This window comes from Oratosquilla oratoria, chromosome 10 (genome assembly GCF_046742065.1).
Source record: "Oratosquilla oratoria isolate Oo_2021 chromosome 10, ASM4674206v1, whole genome shotgun sequence".
Taxonomy (NCBI): Eukaryota; Metazoa; Arthropoda; class Malacostraca; order Stomatopoda; family Squillidae; genus Oratosquilla; species Oratosquilla oratoria.
The window spans coordinates 18204812-18227194 of record NC_134786.1 but is presented as its reverse complement, the minus strand read 5'-3'; the positions used below and the strand labels follow the sequence as shown (position 1 = coordinate 18227194).

The following is a 22383-nucleotide window of genomic DNA, read 5'->3' as shown; positions in this document are numbered from 1 at the left end:
ATGGGGTAGAGACATGGAGCATAAGAGAGGAAGAATTTAAATGTGTTTGAGATTAAGTGTCTGAGAAGTATGGTGGGTGTTACTAGGCTAGATAGAGTGAGGAAAGAGGAGTTGAAGAGAAGAGCGAGGGTGGAAAGGGTGTTGAGTGATAAGGTTGATGAAAAAGTATTGGGATGGTTTGGACATATGGAAAGAATGAGTGAAGAAAGACTAGTAAAAGAAGTGTGAAAGGTAGATGTGGATGGAGTGAACATGAGGGGGTGACCAAGGATAAGATGGATGGATGGGGTAAAAGGAGCATAGAGGAAGAGGGGAATGCCTGTTGAGGAAGGAAAGAAGAAGGCAGAAGATAGGCAGAAGGGGGGGAAGCCATTGTGTAACGTAATATTAGATATTACGTCATATGTGTAATTATGTTATAGAATTGTGTTCCTTTGTATTACATAACTATGTTCATATTTCTTGTCTATGTATGTATTGTAACAATGTTAAGCAGTAACGCCCGTCCACTATATGTAATCTTGCCTACGTGCGGAGAAAGGTGCGCACTCTTGTAGAACAAACAGACAAGCGAAATCCTGAATAGTTCGGAGCGCACAGATTTGACAGTTACTAAATAAGTAGATTGTTCAAGCGAGTCGAGGAGTCTTAAAACTACCCATGTTGACGTGTGTTAACTTACCCTCCTCCCCCCTTTGCGCTCACCCGCACCCTTCACCGGAAGTATCCCGCTTCCGGTCCAATGGTATATAAGCGGTGGAAATCACTCACACCTTGTCATTTCTCGCATATCGATCTCTTGATAAAAATACAAGTTTGGACTCATGAGACGATTGGTGTGAAGTGATCACCCTTTTTGCCTACATTACGTGTCTTATACATTGCATTGCATTATACTTATATTTGTACTTATTACTTATTTTGATGCATGTTCCTGATCTCTTTGTACTTAGATAGTACCATATTGTATACGTATCTTGTGTTTCTTATTTGAACGATACTTTCCATATTCTTATAATCATGTAACGGTCCCATTGACCCTACTGCCCATTCTCTTTTGTGTTGATTGCCTGTAAATATTTTCCATGATATTAATAATTTCGTTTACTAGTTTTATCGCTAGTTTAATATTCCTTTCCTGGAATCTTCTTTGTTACTTTTACTTCTAGTCTTACGAATTATCTAGGCCCTGACCAGATAGTTCAGTCCTACAGTGGCTTCTAGAAGTGAGCTGGTTCTTAAGCACTTATCCGTTATACGTAACGTCTCTTCACATAACCAGCCCGTCCCGTAACAATTGGTATATGCCTGTATGTATGTATGTAACCTTTATTTCACCTTCATGGTGTCCGCTTTGTGTGAAGTTTAGATAGGTTTTCGCACATGTGGACAAACATCTGGATTCAATGTGTCACGGTGGAGAACTGTAGGACACACACATACACACACACACGCTTTTGTTCCATTTGTCATTGACGCCACACCTGTTTTCTGGCGGAAAGCAATAGAATTAAGCAAACATGGACACCTGGTTACAAGTGGTCTCACGTACTTTATTTTGATTCATTCAGTTTTCATTTGATATGTTTTGTTTCGGTTGGAGACTGTGTCCTCATTCTACGCATTAAAGACATGACGTAATCGTTTTTTTTTTTTTTCTCTTTTTTTTTTTTTACCATTTTATTCACGGGTGATTTTATGCTGGTGGTCACAGTTCCCTTTTTCTCCACTAATTTCCAAGTCCAAGATCTTCATAGACTAGTGTACTATGACCTCTTTTTCTTAATTCGTAGTCTCTGAAAAGATATTCAAACCCTGAGTCTCGAATGCAGAGTTTCCCAGTTATGGGTGAAATCCGTTATTCTTTTGTGGCGGAGTCCATCATGTCAGAAGTCTAAAATGTCAGCACACTAGATATTTCTCGGTAGCATGGTACTTGTTTTTGCTACTGCCTTTGAGTATAAACGACTTCGGTTACGATTTTTTTTTCCAAATGTCAAAAAACCTTTGCGTTATATAATGAGACGCTTAATGACAAATTAAGAGAAGTTCAACCTACACGAATGTTAGGCACATTGTTGAGATTTTCTTCCGGAAGTCTAAGATATTGTAACCGAAGTCCTTTCTACTCAAACGAAGTAGCAAAAGTAAGTAGCATGCTAGCCTAGTGTAATGCCAAAATGGGAAGATTTGTTGTCGCATTTTGTCGATAACATATCGCTAACTCCAAAAATACGTCATATGTAGTAAGATTATGGGCTACAGCGGAGTTACAACGATAAAGCATGAGTACACACGAGGGAGCTTTCAGCCCACAGCGAGGTCGGCTGAAAGAATATATATATATATATATATTTATATATATATATATATATATATATATATATATATATATATGTATGTATATATATATATATATAATATGTATATATATATATATATATATATATATATGTATGTATGTATGTATGTATGTATATCACAACAAAGTTATGTCGTAGCACATTTGTAAAATAATACTGATGACCCACTTTCGGAGAAGAATAAGCGAAAGTATAAAGATCTGTATATTTCGATCACTAACTGTTATCCTCTTCAGCAGATGTTAAGAGGATCACAGTTAGTGATCGAAATATACAGATCTTTATACTTTCGCTTCTTCTTTTCCAAAAGTGGGTCATCAGTATTATGTATGTATATATAATCATGTAAACAACTCCGTGTTTCATTCAACAAGTTCAGCTACAAGCACCAGATCAAGTTGGCAGGTGATGAAATATCTCTTTTAGTCACCATCTTGCTTAGTCCTGAATCCACAATGTGTCCGTAAGATTGCTATTTTACGGATGCGTCCTGAAGTTGTCATTGTGTTTATGGGTTCTTTTGACATAGAATCAGGAAAATATCTTCACCAGAGGTGAACAGAATGGCAAACACATTTGATTACAAAAAGACCAATGCATTCATTACGGAAGCGACTTGCGACTGAACTGTGAGCTCCCATCATTACACTACACCCATCAGCCCCAAAACCTATCATTTGTGTACCTGAGATTTCATGTTTCTCAATATTTTTCATCAATCCCTTATAGAGATTACTAGCAGTGCCTCCTTTTCCGACATTTTCAGGGTTGGGTGTATTGTAAACTTCACACAGCTCCCAGAATTTACTTTCAACACACTCAGGATCATGATCAAAGAATCTTACTACAACACAAGATGTTTTTATGGAACCAACGTCAGTAGAATCGTCCGTAAGAACGCTAAATTTTGTTTCTCTTAGTTTGAGAGCAAGTTGTTCTTTGTAGGACTTTCCTATGACATTAGTTACAACTCCAGTTGCTTTAGTTCTTTTCATAGCAAATTCCTGTGCTATCTTGGAGTCACTCAAAATATCTCTCAAGACCTCTGACAAGTGATCCATTACCTTATAAGGCCCATTATGTGCAGCTAGAATACTTGCCAGCTTTATTTCTGCCATATCCACAGGATCTTTTGTGGTTTGTTTTTTCTTAAAGAAGGTTGATACTGGTACCTACTTGTCCGTTGTACCCTTGAAATGTGAAGTGTTTTTTTGCCTTTGGCTCGATTTTTTAGCACTGTTAGCTCTGCAGTCATAGTAACGTTACAAATTTTACACCCAGCTTTATACTGTTCAGGTGTTTCCTGTAGCCACGGCTTGAAAGCAGGGTCTGTTTCCCATCCCTTCCTATATCGTTGCTGACAACGAGACTGAGAGCCTGAAGTAGATGCCTCAGCCTGTCTAGAAAAGACATATTTCCCTGCTTGAACTCACGGTAGGCCAATCAAACTGTCCGCCCGCTAGGCCTATGTTCGCTTAGGCCCATCTTAATTTTATTCCGTAGGATTTGTTTTGATACCGGTATAGGCCCTAAAAACTTTGTAGTAGTGTCCAAACAGGCATATTGTACTTTAACGGGTGCTTGTCCGTCCAAACTAGAGCATCAATATTTCTTTTCTTTGCGATGACAAATCAATTTCTTTTATTTGCAACAGACCGATTTCTTTTCTTTGCAATGAAAGTTGTTTCAACCCGTTTGAAGTGTAAGCTATTAATTTTAATTTCTAAGTTAATTTGTCAACCTTATCTATCGCCAAATCGTATCATTAGGCAAATTCTTCTGTCTCCCACAAAGTATTTTTGATCATATTCGGATCTCAAATGCGAATAAAAAAGTGTAGCGAAATGTAGCGAAACGACCGAAACAATGTAGCGAAACGACCGCGTATCTGGTCGTTTCGCTACATGGCCAGTTCGCTACCATTTCGCTACATGGCCAGTTCGCTACATTGTTCGGTCGTTTCGCTACATTTGTCTACTTTGTTCGGTCGTTTCGCTACACTGTTTTTTCGCATTTGAAATACGAATATGATAAAAAATATGATGTGTGCAGGTTTATAAAGTACCCGTAACCCTTTGGGCGTTTCGCTACATGACCAGTTCGCTACCAACCATTTCGCTACATTCTTTACATTTTGGCTACTTTGTTCGGTCGTTTCGCTACACTGTTTTTTCGCATTTGAAATACGAATATGATAAAAAATACGATGTGTGTAGGTTTATAAAGTACCTGTAACCCTTTGGGCGTTTCGCTACATGACCAGTTCGCTACCAACCATTTCGCTACATTCTTCGGTCGTTTCGCTACATAGCCAGTTCGCTACATTCTTCGGTCGTTTCGCTACATTGTTTGGTCGTTTCGCTATATTGTTTGGTCGTTTCGCTACATTTCGCTACACTGTTTTTTCTTTTTCGCCTTTGAGATATGAATATGATGAAAATACGATGTGTGCATATTTATAAAGTACCTGTAACCCTTTGGGCGTTTCGCTACATGACCAGTTCGCTCTCAACAATTTCGCTACATTGTTCGGTCGTTTCGCTACATTTGGCTACATTGTTCGGTCGTTTCGCTACATTTGGCTATATTGTTCGGTCTTTTCGCTATACTCTTTTTTCGTATTTGAGATACGAATATGATAAAAGATACGATGTGTGCAGGATTATAAAATACATGTAACCTTTTGGACGTTTCGCTACATGGCCAGTTCACTACCAACCATTTCGCTACATTGTTCGGTCGTTTCGCTACATGGCCAGTTCGCTACATTCTTCGGTCGTTTCGCTATATCATTTCGGTCGTTTCGCTACATTCGTCGGTCGTTTCGCTACATTGTTTCGGTCGTTTCGCTACATTCTTTGGTCGTTTCGCTACATTCTTCGGTCGTTTCGCTACATTCTTTGGTCGTTTCGCTACATTCTTCGGTCGTTTCGCTACATTATTTGGTCGTTTCGCTACACTGTTTTTCATATTTGAGATACGGATACGATAAAAAATGCGATGTATGCAAATTTATAAAGTAATTTTGTAGGCTACGGAAGCAGAATTTGCCTAATGAGGCAATTTGGCGATAGATACATATATATATTTTTTTATCGGCCCTTGTTTTATGCAATCGTCAGGCAGATTATCCGGTAGATAACCATAAAACAGCGACTCATCATGTACATTACCAGAGCTGGGTGCATTCCGCTTTAGTTTGGCCGCGGTTAGCGCTCCCAAACTATTAAAGCTTGAGAGACAGGAGGTTCATAACGAAATAAAATTCCGGTAGGCCACATACTATACCAAATGAAATTTTCGTAGGCCACATACTATACCGGCGCCTATATTGCTTTGATATTTTGGGAGCGCTAACCGCGGCCAAACTAAAGCGGAACGCACCGAGGAACGCGCCCAGCTCTGGTAATGTGCATGATAAGTCACTGTTTTATCATTATCTGCCCGATAATTAATCTGCCTCACGATTGCACAAAACAAGGGCCGATAAAAACAATTTTATCTATCGCCAAATCGCCTCATTAGTCAAATTCTGCTTCCGTGGCCTACAAAATTACTTTATGAATTTGCACACATCGTATTTTTTATTATATTCGTATCTCAAATGCGATAAAAAAAAGTATAGCGAAATGTAGCGAACCGACCAAAGAATGTAGCGAAACGACCGAATAATGTAGCCATGTGTAGCGAAACGACCGAAGATTGTAGCGGTTACAGGTCGTTTCGCTGCATGGCCAGTTTGCAAATTGTGCTTCCGTAGCCTACAAAATTACTTTATGAATTTGCACACATCGCATTTTCTATCATATTCATATCTCAAATGCGATAAAAAACAGTGTAGCGAAACGACCAAAGAATGTAGCGACACGGCGGAACAACGTAGCCAAATGTAGCGAAACGACTGAAGAATGTAGCGAAATAGTTGGTGGCGAACTGGCCATGTAGCGAAACGACCGAAGAATGTAGCGAAACGACCGAAAGAATGTAGCGAAACGACCGAACAACGTAGCCAAATGTAGAGAAACGACCGAAGAATGTAGCAAAACGACCGAAGAATGTAGCAAATTGTTAGTAGCAAACTGGGCATGTAGCGAAACGTCCAATGGGTTACAGGTACTTTATAAACCTACACACCTTGTATTTTTTATCATATTCGTATCTCAAATGCGATTAAAAACAGTGTAGCGAAACGACCGAACAATGTAGCGAAACGACCGAAAGGATGTAGCGATACGACCGAAGAATGTAGCGAAACGACCGAAGAAATGTAGCGAAACGACTAAAGAATGTAGCAAAACGACCAAAGAATGTAGTGTAACGACCAAAGAAATGTAGCGAAACGACCAAAGAATGTAGCGAACTGGTCGGTAGCGAACTGGCAATGTAGCGAAACGACCTGTATCCGCTACAAGTTACCTTACGGTTGTAAACATCTGCTTGACAATGAATTGGGTAACATGCCAAATGTTATTTGTCAAGCGGATGTTTGCACACGGCAAGTAACTTGTGGCAAGTAATTTGGACGCTTGACTTGCCCCTTAATTTGCCCCTTGTAAATGAGGCTTAAGTACACTTTGGTAGACTTTTTTATAAGTCACCTATAGAAGCTAAATAATACTATATTTCATTGTGAATTTAGATATTCACTATGTTTTAACAGAATACTAGATATCTTGAAGCCTCATTGACATGGGATAAGTTCAGAGGCAAATGTAGCGTGCAAGTTATTTGCCCTGTGTAAACATATGCTTGATAAAAAAAAATGGCAACCTGTCCAGTTTTCTTTATCAAGGAAACGTTTCCACCCAGCAAATAACTTACACGCTTGACTTGCCTTTCAAATTGCCACGTGTAAATGAGGCTTAAGTACACTTTGGTAGAGTTTTTCTTCACTCAGTTAAAGAAGCTAAAGAATATTCAATTTAACTGTAACTTGAGTCCTTCGCTGGGTTTTAACAGAAAATCAAACTCGTGAGATCTTCATCGTGACAATCGTGATGTGGACATCAGAATTTTTATCCTTCTGCGAAACTTATTTAACTCCTAAGGAGTCCTATGCAAATCGTTATTTGTTCACTGCGACAGGTGATGTAAAACGTTTGACTGAGGACGCGAATAACACTAAAAAATAGACAAGCTAGGTAAGATAAAAAAAACGAAAAAAAAAAAACGAGAAAAGATAACCTCTGGTAAACGGAATTAACAGGCGTAAACAAACTCTCAACCTCATTAGTTTTTTCATTTATTCATTCATTTATTTGTTTATGTATATGCTTGTTTAATTATTTTATTTACTTAATTGTTAATATATTTATTTATTTTCTATGTATTTCATTATTTCATTACTATTTTTTATCAATCTCATTTCTAGAATTACCCTACCTTCTCATTCCCCATGTCTCCGAATTGGATACAAAACTAGTCGCCATCAAAGCAATGCTAGGATATATTGTTCATCATTTATTAGAGACCGCAGTAAACAGAGTACATTTACAAATATGTCCAAAACACTCGCTCATTGACGACAACGCACATTTTGATGTTACTCCTGTTTAGTTTATTTTTTTTATAGTTTAGACATGACTAATGACTTAGGCGTGACTAATGTATTAGTTTTTTTATCACTCATAATTGGTATCGTGTCAATGGTGTTTGACGGGGGTAGTAGATTTTATGAACATTTTCCATATTTTGTAGATACGGAATTAACAGAAGTAAATTAACTCTCATCCTCATTTACTTATTCTATTACTTATATATTTATTTATTCATTTCTCTATTTACTTTGACGAAGTCCGAAGAAATTTCTCTCCGTCTTCTCTTTTTCTGCATGAGGGGGCGGGGAGGGGGTGGGTCGCCGATTAAATGAAGCTGCTTTGCTGTGGATGTGCTATGTCTTGCTCCATTGCTTCTGACCCAGGGCGATGTGCAAGAAGCAGTTATGAGTCGCACAATCACGTGATGTCATCGATTTGCATTCTAATTTTGACTGACGAAATGAACTTCTGGGTATTGAAGGTTACTTTGTTGGGCATTTTTTGTAAGTATATACCTATACTAATTCGTTTTCTCACTTGAATCGTAATACAATAGAAAATTTTCTTGTTAAGGGGTATCTATATTTTCAAAATATAGTTTCCTATTCCCCTACTTGGGTTTCACGATGATTTAATGATTTCAGGATTAAATAATCTTACAAGCAATTCAAGGCAATTATTAGTACAAATTAATCAATCATCAAATATAAAGAATATAGACTGAGTCACGGGTCTGAATATAACAATATACTAAGGAAAAAAAATGGGGCTTATTTCCAATGAGGTCCCTTAAGAAATAAAATTACAAAAATATACAAAAATGCAAAATAGAAATAATACCTTAATGCATGTAGTAGTTTTACACAAATATTAACTAAACTGGAACACAACAAAAGTTGACTGGAAAATAATACTATGTATAAATATAATTGTTATGACTGCTAGACAGGTATCTAAAAGAAATTTCCTACAAGATACTTTAAATGGCACATGATATTAAACCGATTGGATTTATACACCAAGCTTGTTCCATAAAAGTGAAACTGTAAACTTGAAGGAACTTCTGCCCAAAACAGACCTAAAACGAGGTAATACAACAGAGGCCACTGGAGCGTACAAAGTGTACAAAGCGTAAGTGGACTAGTATGCTTAAAGGTTAACTGAGAAGGTTTCGAGTTTCTTTATTTTTTGTTATTTCATGTATGAAAATATAACTTAGAAGAAGTTAGAACACTTAAGTGCACGTTTCTAGCATTTTATAGTCTTGATTTTATCCAAAGAGCATGATCTTCAAAGTGCCAGATAGCAGACGAACTTTTCAATGTCGTAGTTACATTTTCCACCGCTAGGGTAACTAATGACGTCGGTAGTGTTGTCTACATTTTCGAACATGGCCGCGAACATTATGGGGATTTCACATCGAGTGAAGAAGATTGATCAGATCTGATGTGGGGATAGTGAATGGGTCCGGAGTCTGTCTGTTCATGGTAGGGTTTTTATCTTTTATGTATAAGGCTTCTGGGATATGAAGGCGTGTGTGGTTTGTTTCTGTCTGTGAAATAGTGATGCGCTCCTCCAAATTATTTCTTGTCAGTTAGATCAGATGCACGTCTTCGTGGTGTCGTTTGATAGCGCCGTTCGAGAGGTGAAGTGTAAGACGCCTCGTGAGCTTCGTCATAGTTATCCCTATGTATGTTTCATTGAGTTTCCTTTCCTGCAGGAGTATTCATACACGAGATGGCTACGTTGAGGTTCCGGTGTCCTCTGGCAGGGGTTGTTCTTAATAAGGAGTTGGGATAGAGTGAGAAATGAGGAGGTGAGGAGGAGAACAGGGGATGGAAAGGGAGTTGGGAGGTAGAGTTGATGAAAGAGTATTGGGATGGTTTGGACACATGGAAAAAATGAGTGAAGAAAGACTAGTAAAAGAGGTGTGGAAGGCAGAGGTGGAGGGAGTGAACATGAGGGGTCGACCTAGGATGAGATGGATGGATGTGGTACAAGGGGCATTAGGAAAGAGAAAAATGTCTGTTGAGGAAGGACGGGAGAGGACAGAAAACAGGGGTGAATGGAGAATGGTTGTATATAGATGATGCTGTGATGCATGAGGTGGAATGGGTGGGGGATGGGGGGTGAGGGAGTATGTGTGAGAAATAATTTGACGCAGCCCGAAGGGATTTCTCCCCGTCTTCTCCTTTTCTGCATGAGGGGACGGAGAAGGGGGTCGCCGATTTAATGAAGCGGCCTTGCTGTGGATGTGCTGTGTCTTGTGACACTGCTTCTGACTCAGGGCAGTGGGCGAGATGCAGGGATGACCCGTCATCCAGGAGGTGCCAAGATAAGAGGGAGGGAGGAGGGTGGAGGGGAGTGGAATATGTAGAGAATGGAATGGGTGGGAGTGGTTTCTATGCCTTTTTCTTTTTAGCTACCCCCCTTGTAAGGGGGAAAAAGCCTTTGGTGTTTGTATATATATATATATATATATATATATATATATATATATATATATATATATTTGTGCATATATATGTATGTGTGTGTGTGGGTGGGTGGGTGTGGGTGTGGGTGTGGGTGTGGGTGTGGGTGTGTAATTTAATATTTTTCAGCCACATTAAATTTTCACTCTAATTCCATGTCATCACGATCGAGACTGACAAGGAGCTCAACGGAAACATATACGGAAACTAATACGTAACAAGTGAACAGTGAAATAAACCACTGCGCAGTGGTTTAAATCACTGTTCAATTGTTACGTCTGAGCTGGGTTCAAGTCCTTGGCTTCATTATGTATAAGTTTCCGTACATGTTTCCGTCGAGCTCCTTGCCAGTCTCGATCGTGGTGACATGGAATTAGAGTGAAAATTGAATGTGGCTGAAAAATATTGATATCTGTGTATTGGGGAAAATTCAGTGTATATATATATATATATATATATATATATATATATATATATATATATATATATGTATATATATATATATATGTATATGTATATATATATACAAGCGACCTTCGGTGGTGACTAACGTCACCGCTTTGGCCTGCGGCGCTAGGAGCTCGCTTCGCTCGCAGTTTGGCTGGTAAACTAAGATACTCTTCCCTTGAGCCAGAATATTTGTAATCAGGATTGTCCTTTAATAGCTCACCAAACTTTCGAACTATACGTTGGAAATCATTTATCATAGCTATTCTAGGTTTTAACCTTTTTATGTTTTTGTACAATTTTGGAAATAATTCCATATGTTCATCTTTAAGGCCACGGGACAATATCTTATACGCCTATTCTTCAAAATGTCGGGAAACATAGTACCTCGATCAATTCTGTTGGCTCGGCCGGGGGCTTGGCTGCATAAACAGCGGCCTACGGCCGCAGCTTTCCGCGCTCAAATCCCTCGTTTTCCCCTTCGGCCTCGGCCTCGGGGCGAAACCCCAACACGGGATCCCCAGCACGAAGAAGAGCGCGAAGAAGAACGCGAGGAAGAACGCAAGGAAGAACACGAAGAAGAACGCGAAGAAGAACACGAAGTAGAATGAGAAGAATGCGAAGAAGAACGCGAAGAACACGAAGAAGAAGAACGCGAGTTAGAAGAACGCGAAGAAGAACGCAAAGAAGAACGCGAAGAAGCACGCAAAGAAGAATGCGAAGAAGAACGCGAAGAAGAACGCGAAGAAAAACGCGAAGAAGAACGCGAGGAAGAAGAAAAAGAAGAAGACAATATTTTATACGCCCATTCTTCAAAATGTCGGGAAACATAGTACCTCGATCAATTCTGTTGGCTCGGCCAAAAACTGACAAAAGTTCCAGCACGAAGAAGAACGCGAAGAAGAACGCGAGGAAGAAGAACGCGAAGAAGAACACGAAGAAGAACGCGAAGAAGAACACGAAGTAGAATGAGAAGAAGAATACGAAGAAGAACGCGAAGAAGAACGCGAAGAAGAATGCGAAGAAGAACGCGAAGAAAAACGCGAGGAAAAACGCGAGGAAGAAGAAGAAGAAGAAGAAGAAGAAGAAGAAGAAGAAGACAATATCTTATACGCCCCTTCTTCAAAATGTCGGGAAAAATAGTACCTCGATCAATTCTGTTGGCTCGGCCAAAAACTGACAAAAGTTCCAAATTGAGTGAAGTTTATTTTTAATTATATATATAAATATATATATATATATATATATATGTATGTATATATATTATATATATGTGTGTGTGTGTGTGTGTGTGTGTGTGTGTGTGTGTGTGTGTGTGTGTGTGTGTGTGTGTGTGTGTGTGTGTGTGTGTGTGTGTGTGTGTTTGTGTGTCGCAAGGGTTCAAATAGCATATGTACTCGGGAATTCAAGAGCAGAGAAACACATCAACACCACTGAGATGGCTTTATTGGATACAACAGTACAGCTATCCGAACTGAATTATATATATATATATATATATATATATATATATATATATATATATATATATATATATATATATATATATATATATATAACACCAACACAATAACACACAGACGACTAATAATACTGATATTGTATATGAATCACCAACTTTTCGGTTAACAGCTGAAACAATGCCTATTGAGGTAAGAATACCAAAACACTTTCCTCCTCTTCTGGAGGGAGGCCGAAGAGTCCTATCAACAGCTCGTAGCTGTCATCTCCTGCTCGGGTCGAGCAGCTGAGTTCTGCTCCAGATTATGACCCGTCATCCAGGAGGATGGCGGGTGAATAGAAGTGGAGTATGTGGGGATGGAATGGGTGGGGGTGGATTTTATGCCTTTTTTTTTTTTTTTCTTTCTTTTTTTTTTTCTTTTTGCTACCTCCCTTGTAAGGGAAAAAAGCCGTTGGTATATTGTCTACTTACTTATTCATTTATATGATGTCCAAACGCATAGTCGTCATTAGATTTTTTCTAAGTTCCAAGGTAGGAAATAAAAAAAAGAGTTAGTCATTATCTTTATTTTCCCATCAGAAATTTACCTTACGAAGAGGGGCTTAGGCACCTTAACTTACACTCTTTGGAAAGACGCAGAGTGTGGGGTGATCTAATAGAGGTGTTCAAGTAGATCAAAGGCTTTAACAAGGGTGACGCAAACAAGGTTATCATACTAAGACAACAGGGCAGGACTCGCAGTAATGGATTCAAATTGGAAAAATTTAGATTTGAGAAGGAAATAGGCAAGAATTGGCTTACTAATAGGGTGGTCAACGAATGGAATAGACTTAGTAACCATGTAGTAGTGAGCGCTGAAACTATTGGCTGTTTTAAGAAACGGTTAGACAACTTTATTGATGAGGATGACAGGTGGTAATAGACATGGAACTGCTTAGTGTAAGGCCTGATAGTCTCTTGCAGTCTCCTTCATTCATATGTTCTTATCCACCATTCAATCAGCTTTCAACATTCTGACACATAAAAATGTTTGACTTCTGTGTTTGTAAGGCACATTTATCATTTGTATTGCTCGCTAACATTCATAATTGATTCATACAGCTTTCAACCTTTATATATATACTTGACACCAATGTTCATTACATCTAACGCACAAGGAAAATACATTCTTTGTATTGCTTAGTACCATTCATGATTTCATCTTAGTTTAAACTCGAATTCGTTTACAAAGGATGATTTGTTTTGTAGATTGGTGTGTGTGTGTGTGTGTGTGTGTGTGTGTGTGTGTGTGTGTGTGTGTGTGTGTGTGTGTGTGTGTGTGTGTGTGTGTGTGTGTGTGTGTGCGTGTGCACGCGCACGCGCACATGCATGAGAATGTATGCACAAGTGCAAAAAAAAAGTGTAGCTTACACTTTTGCTTTCTTTTTACACTCTTTATGTCTTTTCCACCTTTCCATTTCTTTTATTCTTTCTTTTTTTCCGTCCTTTCTATTTCCTTCGTTGCAGTTGTATGCTACTGGCAAAACTATCCAGAAGAAAACAAGCAACAAAAGTAGGAAAGAGGCCAAACGCAGCAGGGCTTCTTCAGAAGAAGCCCTGCTGGGCGAAACGTCAAATATGCTGGACTCCCATACTCTGCGTTTGGCCTCTTTCCTACAGTGCTGTTGCAGTCGTTGCTGCTTTTATTCAAGCAACAAAAGGCTGAAAGTGAGTGATGGGTAAAGTTCAACTGCAAATTGCCATTTGTAGTATTCATTAACACCAAAAACGGGGTTTAAGACGACCAACACCACCATATATGTCATACAGTCCATATAGGGGAGGATACAGTTGCCATGGAAATGGACAATAAACAGAGAGAGATTGTGGCAGGCAGACGACAGGGAGAACGTAACAGACTAACGACAGAAACAGAGTAAGAGAAAGGTACAGGAAGAGGACGCCAAGGACCTTAACCCTAACTTAAGGAGGAACTACTCAAGCTGAAGGAATATAGGACTGTATCAGCTGAAGTAAAAGAGGCCCAGCGAGGTGAAGGGCGCCTTTCAGAGGCGTGCTCATTTCGCGGAGGACCTCCTCTTCGTCTCCCAGTTCGAAGGAGCCTTTTGGGACCTCAGGCTGAAGACCCTCGTCACCGAACTCCGGGTATCCCTGCCAGAGACGCTGAAGAAGGCGCTGCAGGGTGGATGGGGGAAGGAAGTGGATGGCTGTTGTCTCATCTGCCTCTGGTTGAAGGCCCTTCGAGTAAATCCGGTGAACTTGTTCCCCTGTCATCCTAAGTCTGAAGAAAAAGAATGGGGAAAACGTTATGACGTCATAACGTCAGTAATAATTTGACAAAGGTGTCTACGCAGTGACAGAGAGAGATAGGAATACTACGGCCCCATGGTAATGGGCAACTGTTTTCTTTCTCATTGCACTGGTGTTTCGGTCTTGTATGCGTGGGGCACCTTCTGTGTCAATGGATTGTACATACATATACCATACATATACTAAAGGCTTTTTTCCCCTACACGGGGGGTAGCCAAAAAGAAAAAGGCATAGGAATCACTCCCCTCCACCCTCCTTCCTCCCTCCCTCATATCTTGGCACCTGAATGACGGGTCATCCCTGCATCCTGTCCACTGCCCTGGGTCAGAAGCAGTGTCGCAAGACACAGCACATCCACAGCAAGGTCGCTTCATAAATTTGGCGACCCCCCCTTTCCATCCCCCCATGCAGAAAAGGAGAAGACGGGGAGAAATCCCTTGGGGCTGCGTCAAATTTATTCTCATACATACTTCCTCACCCCCCATCCCCCACCCACTCCCCTTCATGCATCACAGCATCATCTATACACAACCCCTCTCCATTCACCCCTATCTTCTGTCCTCTCCCGTCCTTCCTCCACAGACATTCCTCTCTTTTGTAATGCCCCTTTCACCCCATTCATCTATCCCATCCTAGGACACCTCCTTCCACCTCTGCCCTCCACACCCCCCACTAATCCCTCCCCACTCACTCCCTCCATGCCTCCAAACCATCCCAACACTCTTTCGTCAACCCCACCTCCCAGCTCCCCCTCCACCTCTGTTCTCCTCCCCACCATCTCACTCCATCCAGCCCAGCAACCCCTATCACACTTCCCAGGCACCTCATCCCAAACACAACCAAACTCCTCCCTTCCTCTCTCATGCTCCACGTTTCCGCCCCGCACAATGCTGCCGGCACTGCTACTCCCTCACACAACCTCCTCCCAGCATCCACTCTCAGATGTCTATTTCTCATTACACTTTTCAATCCACCAAGACATTTACTCGCTTCTCTCAATCTACATTCTACCTCCACCCCCACTCCTCCCTTTCCTGCCACATTCGCACCCAAGTATCTAAAACTATCCACTTCCTCTAGTCTTTCACCCTTAATGCTCACTTCCAGCCTGCTGTCACTCTCTCCCCTTGTACATCTCATCACCTTACTTTTGCCCACATTTATCTTCAGCTTCCTTCTTTCACACACCTTCTCAAACTCTGTCACTAATTTCCTCAATCCCTCCTCTGATCCTGCTACAAGCGCAGTGTCGTCAGCAAACAACAACTGGCTCACCTCCCACTTTTCTCCATTTTCTTTAATCATCTCCAACCCCTGACCCACTTCCCTTGCATTCACCTCTCGCACCACCCCATCCATGTAAAGATTGAACAACCAGGGTGACATAACACATCCCTGACGAAGTCCCACCTTTACCTCAAACCATTCACTCTCTCCATTTCTAATCCTAACACAAGCTCTACTACTCTCATAAAATCTCTTGACTGCTCTTAACAGTTTTCCTCCTATCCCATATATCTGCAGTACCTCCCACAGTGCCTTCCTGTCTACCCTGTCGTAAGCCTTTTCCAGATCCATATAAGCCCAAAAAAAACATCCTTACCTTTTCCTATAGCTTTCTCACATATCTGTCTTACCACAAAAATCTGATCTACACAGCCCCTACCTGTCCTAAACCCACACTGTTCCTCACTAATTACTCCCTCTGTTCCTCTCCTAATCCTCTCAATCAAGACCCTCCCATAAGCCTTCCCAACTACACTCAACAAGCTGATCCCTCTGTAACTACTACACTCACACTTGTCCCCCTTTCCCTTGTAAAGCGGAACTATACAGGCACTCCTCCAGTCCTCCGGCACTCTACCCTCTCTTAAACAAACATTAAATAACCTCACCAGCCAGTCCACCATAACTGTACCTCCTTTCTTCAGACATTCTGCATGGCATCCATCCAGACCAGGTGCCTTACCTGCTCTCATCATCTTAACAGCTGCTTTCACTTCATCTTTCCCTATTTCTCCTCCATTTTCCTCACTCATCACTCTCATTTTCTTAGCGCTTCCCACTGCAACTACCTTTCCCTCCCTATCCTCCCTCATATTTAGTAACTCCCTAAAGTACTCTGCCCACCTTCTTCTCACTGCCTTCTCTTCCTTTATCATCTCTCCATCTTCACCTTTTACTTTTTCTTCTCTACTTGATTCGCCTCCTCTTTCTATTTTAATTTCTTTCCAAAACATCTGTTATTGCTTTCAAAAATTTCTGACATACTCTTACCCCATTTCACATCTGTTCTCCTCTTTGCTTCCTTTATCTTATGCTTAACTTCACTTCTCTTTACTTTGTACCTCTCATACGATTCCCTCGTCCTAATTTGTAGCCAATCTATGAATGCCTGCTTCTCTTCTACACCTTTCATTGCTTCCTCCCACCACTCACTACCCTTCTTTCTATTTTACTCCCGCCCTCCTTGTTCCATACACCATCTTTGCACACCTTATGACTCCCTCCTTGAACCATCCACATTCATCCTCCACTCCTAGTTCTACTCTATCCTTTACTCCCTCCCACTCCTCTTTCAGCTTCTTCTTATACTCATTCTCCTTTTTTTCCTCATATAAGCAGTTCATTCTAAGTACCTCCCTACCTTCTGCCCTTTTCCTCTTCCTCCACCTATTCTCCACTCTCAATTTACCTTCCATCAGGAAATGATCTGATATTCCCCCACTCTCTCCACTTAGAACATGTACATCCTTAACTCTTCCTACCATACTCCTGGTCACCACTATATAGTCCATTTACGCTCTATCTGCCACCCTTCCATCCACCACCCTCTCCCATGTGTACTTATGCTTGACTCTCTTTCTAAACACTGCATTTGCTATCATCAACTCTCTCTCAATACACATCTCCACCATCAATTCTCCACTACGATTTTTACCTAGAACTCCATACTTCCCGATCACTCCGTCTATTGGTTCATTTCCTACCCTAGCATTAAGGCCTCCCAATACAACTACATTGACATTTCTCCCTAATCCCTCTATGCACTCATTTATATCTACCCAAAAAGCCTCCATTTCCTCTACGCTCTTCTCACTACTAGGTCCATACGCACTTACAAAAACCCACATCTCCCTTCCCAGCTTCACCTTCATCCACATCAACTTTGATGAAACCTCCTTCCACTCTACTACCCGCTTACTTATCTCTTTACTTACTAGTATAGCCACCCCTTCTCTCCCTCGTCCCCTCTTCACTCCTGAGTACCTCCCAGCTACACTCCCAAACTCACAATTCCCTTTCCTTTTATTTTAGTTTCACTCAAAGCCAGCACATCCATCTTTCTTCTCACAAACATACTGCCTATCTCTTTCATTTCACTCTCATCTGTACCACATCCACGCACATTAAAAGCACCAAACCTTAGGGTACTGGTTGGAAAACTCGCAGACCCTCTTATGCCTTTTCTTCTTTTTTTTAGGAATGTCCTCTTATGGGGCTACAGGTAGTAGGACTCCTAATTCCATCCCTCGTCCCGTTTTTTGTCGCCTTTTACGACTCAAGTGGAAAGACTTGGTGGCAGCATTTTCTTCCCCCACCACAGGGTCGGCGAAAAAAGGAAATGAATATTAAGAGAAATGGTACAGGACAGTAACAAGGGGTTGGGGGATAGCAAAACGGAGGGATAGTCGTAGAATAAAAGTGTCATAATTTCTCTATGAACAGAGTTTTCCTCTAACACAGACAACACTGTCTAGTGTTGGGTTTCTGCCCCAATGCATTGTAGGAGGTGAAAAGAAGGCGCCATTTGCCTGCCTCTCGCAAACCGAATGCCAGACCCTCGGGCTGCACCTCTAGGTAGAGGAGAGGATGTCCGCAAGCTTGACTAGCGGTAAGGAGAAGACCCTCTCCCACGTCTAGCATCGTTCCCTATAAAACCCATTAAAATTTTCCCGTTATATTTCATAGATACAAATCTTAAGGTAGTCATGTCGCATTATGATTTTGCCTGGTGCATTTGCTAACCAATTTCGTCTACCATTGTCTAGAAATTTCGCCTTTCATCATTTGCTTACCAATTTCGTCTACCATTGTCTAGAAATTTCGCCTTTCATCTTACAACTTTGGTCTATTCTGATTTCATCTTACAAATTTACCCCTGAACCTCATATTTCATCATATTTTTGCCCAAAGATTTTGCGTAACTCTCCCTCTCTCTCCCCTGGAGATTCCACCATGTGATTTCAGTCAACGACATCGCCTGAAAATTTCGCCTTGGAATTTCGCCACATTAAATGATCAGCCGTCGGATTTCGTGCCGTCTGGTGTAGGGTTTCTGCCCCAAGGATTTTATAATTCGATTTAGTCCAACTTTTGGGGATGTCTGAAGATCACGCTCATTGTATAAGAAAAAATCAGAAGTTTTAGTTATATGCATCATCTTCGCTGCTCACTTAACAGTCACAAATTGATATAGTAGCTGGTCTTCCACTGATACTCTCATGAACTACCTGCTTCGTTTTTCAAATCAACTGCCGCATTATCGATGCACAATGTAAACAATAAATTATTTCTCTTATCTGATCCACTGGGTTTTCTCTTAACCTTGATGAGCAGGCAATGAGCTGAAGCTTTTTCGTCGACAATCAAATGTGTTTACAAAACTTAGCACAATAATAACACTCAAAATACGCCACTACTCCCTTTCACAGGTTATAAAACTCGATGTAGACAATGTGGTTTACGGATTCTAAGCAAATCAAGAGAGGATGACAATCTGCAGAGACGATGTACACATGATCGCTATAGAAAATGAAGTCACACTCGCGGACGCAGAACTCACCTGGAGTAGAACTCCAACGTCGGTCGACCACCAAAGTTTCTGTTGAGAGTGATCCCGAGGAGAGAGACGGGTCCGAGAACGTCCTTCGTGAGACCCAACTCGTCCTCCACCTCCTGCACTATCGAGGACCATATCTGTAACGAACAAGAAAGTGTTCCTCAAGACATGGGTTTTCAAAGTGGGGTCCGCGAAACCTCAGGGGTCCGTGACACTTTGACAGGGGATCCGAGAGACATTTGGCAACAGTGGTGAAATGTCATTATCCAGCGGCCGTCAAGAGTGTATCATGAGTCGTTACGTAAAAAAAACAACTCTTATTTCTGTTATCTTTGTATATTGATGATTTCTGTAATTATATTTTCATTGTTAACTGGGGGATCCTTGGTTTATTTTCTACCATAAAAAAGGTCCTTGGCCGAAAAAAGTTTAAGGACCCCTGAGTTTAAGATGTCTAAGTTCTACGCTCTCCGACGACTCCATGAAAACTTGTATGCTATCTACGTCAAGACTAATAAATGAACAAAATAAAACAGTGGAGTATTCTATTGCTCAACCAGATGATGGGTTAGTCATATTGACTAGGTATGCATAGGAAAATGTCGGTGATGTTCAAGTATATTATACACATCTTTCCATATTGTGGTATCACTTCTTACATATTTCATTTGTTTTCCTCTATGTTCTTAATAATTGACGACTTCCATCTGTTCCCTATTTTTTTTTTCTTTCTGAACATTTATCTCTCTCTTTTTTAAGATGTTTGTCACAGCGAGTCCATCCAAAGACAAATGACGGGTACCCGCTTATGTGCGCAGCTGTCCATTTTCAAAACTCATCAACTCCCTTCCCTTTATCTCCATCAAGTGCAGCCCTGAGGGGCTGACACTCGGTCTCTGGACTGGGCCCAAGATCTCTATTAAATTCAGATGTATTTCTTACACCTCTTCACACATGGGGAACTGATAACCGACGACTGGTCTCCTCCCCATATCACTTTGAGCCGCTGACATAGAAACAGTCCAAAGCTTCCTCATTGGGAGATCTATGGGACCGTTGCCAGCCAATATGGGGCTTCGGGTTTTGCACTCTGTGGAACCTGAGAGGACAGATATTATTATTGTCATTATTATTACTGTTGTCTTATCATTATCAATATTAATATTATTATTATTGTTATCAATATCATTATCATTATCATTATTATTATCATTATCATTATCATCATCATTACTTATCATTAGTACTGTTATTATAGTGCTATCCTTATTATTATCATTATTATTATTACTATAATTATTGTCATCACTATTATTAGTACGGTTACTATCATTATCATTCTTACTAGTAGTAGTAGTATCATTATGGTCACCATTATTATCATTATAATTGTCATTATTATCATAATAATCATTATCATTATTATTATCATTCTCATGAAACGACACGATTGAGACTGGACTGACATTTCCAAGTCGTCACTACTGCTCCCCTGCCATTGAGTGACTTTTGAGTCTTCTCTTGAGGTCGGCCATCGACCTGTCAGGATATTTTTCGTCTGTGGAGTTCGTCAGTTTCTGTTTGGCTTTGGGAGCCACCATCTCTCGCCCAATCAGCCTCTGCGGCCAAACAGACGCCTCGACTTCCAGAAGATAAGCATATTTGTTCAAAAAGTATGACGGGGGATCTGGGTTTGTGTATTGCCTCTTTGTATTTCTCCCTTCGCGCTGCAGTTTTCGCGTAGGAAATCTGAATTTAAAACTGTTTTTAAACGTAAAAGGTTTTACGGAAATGTCTGGGAGTAATATCTATTTTAACGGCTACAAGTGTTTATGGATACGGCCTTAGACCATCACTACCGAGGAAAGGGTGGAAGAAGAAGGAATGAGGGGGTGGGGGGTCATAGACAAATGCGAAACTGGATTAACGCGATTTTCAGAAGAAAATTGTTCCTCCAAACGATGATCTATCGTTATATCGGCCGTGATGTCTGTGTGTGTGTGTATTTACCTAGTTGTATCATACGGGAAGGGGATCTATGCTCGTAATAACCCGTCTTTGTATCTCGCAACATCTAATTAGTTCTTAAATTCTTGTATGGTGTTTCCACACACTATTGTTTCGTCCAATTTGTGTGTGTATTCGTGTGTGCATGTGTATACATGTGCGTGCGTGTGTGTGTACAGTACAAGGCCAGTATCCACCTCATTCATGACCGCCTCGTCCACGGACATGCCCTCATGTTCGGGGCGAAGGGACCCGTCGGAAAGAAAGACGTTGTCAGGCTCCGCGTGGCCCCCGGGCCGGTCCAGCATTCCCGGCTCCTCTCCGGTCCAGGCTGCACGGCGGCCCACCACCAACTGGTGGTCTGACGTCACAAGAACAATCCCAACGCCTGTGGAAGAATTCCAGAAGTTAAAAACATTTCAATACAATGAAATAGAGGAAAATGGAATATATATATATATATATATATATATATATATATATATATATATATATATATATATATATATATATATATATATATATATATTTTTTTTTTTTTTTTTTTTTTTTTTTTTTTTTTTTTCGTGGATTCTAGCGACTGCTCTCTCTCTCTCTCTCTCTCTCTCCCCTCCTCATCATCATCATCGCCTGGGGGTCGTCGAGACCTCTGACGACCACAGACATGCACGGAAAGCGCCTGGGTGAAGCTCGTTACACAGGCCCTCACCCGAGTAACCATGCAGTAGACGCTGAAACAATGCAGTGCAGTCTCCTTCATTCTCATGTTCTTGTATTCTTACATTATTAACCGATGCAGGTCCACACCATCGTAACACAGTGCTAAGCGGTGCCATCAGAATTCACCAAACGAAGCACCAATCAACCACTGGGAGGCACATGAAGTGAGTTTTACCATTGTGAAGGTGGTGGCACACTAGGCTAGTATGTTATTTGTTTT

At 40.8% G+C, this 22383-nt stretch overlaps 1 protein-coding gene across 1 annotated transcript; it reads right to left on the bottom strand.

Annotated features, from left to right (window-relative positions):
- Nucleotides 1-13519: 13519 nt before the first annotated feature.
- On the bottom strand, nt 13520-21831 carry LOC143029139 (uridine diphosphate glucose pyrophosphatase NUDT22-like; the record flags this gene model as incomplete). The annotated part of the gene is given in 3 exon segments (XM_076191590.1): nt 13520-14564; nt 19440-19573; nt 21641-21831. Coding segments are annotated over 3 exon segments (629 nt in total), but the record flags the coding sequence as incomplete, so codon positions are not given.
- Nucleotides 21832-22383: the final 552 nt, after the last annotated feature.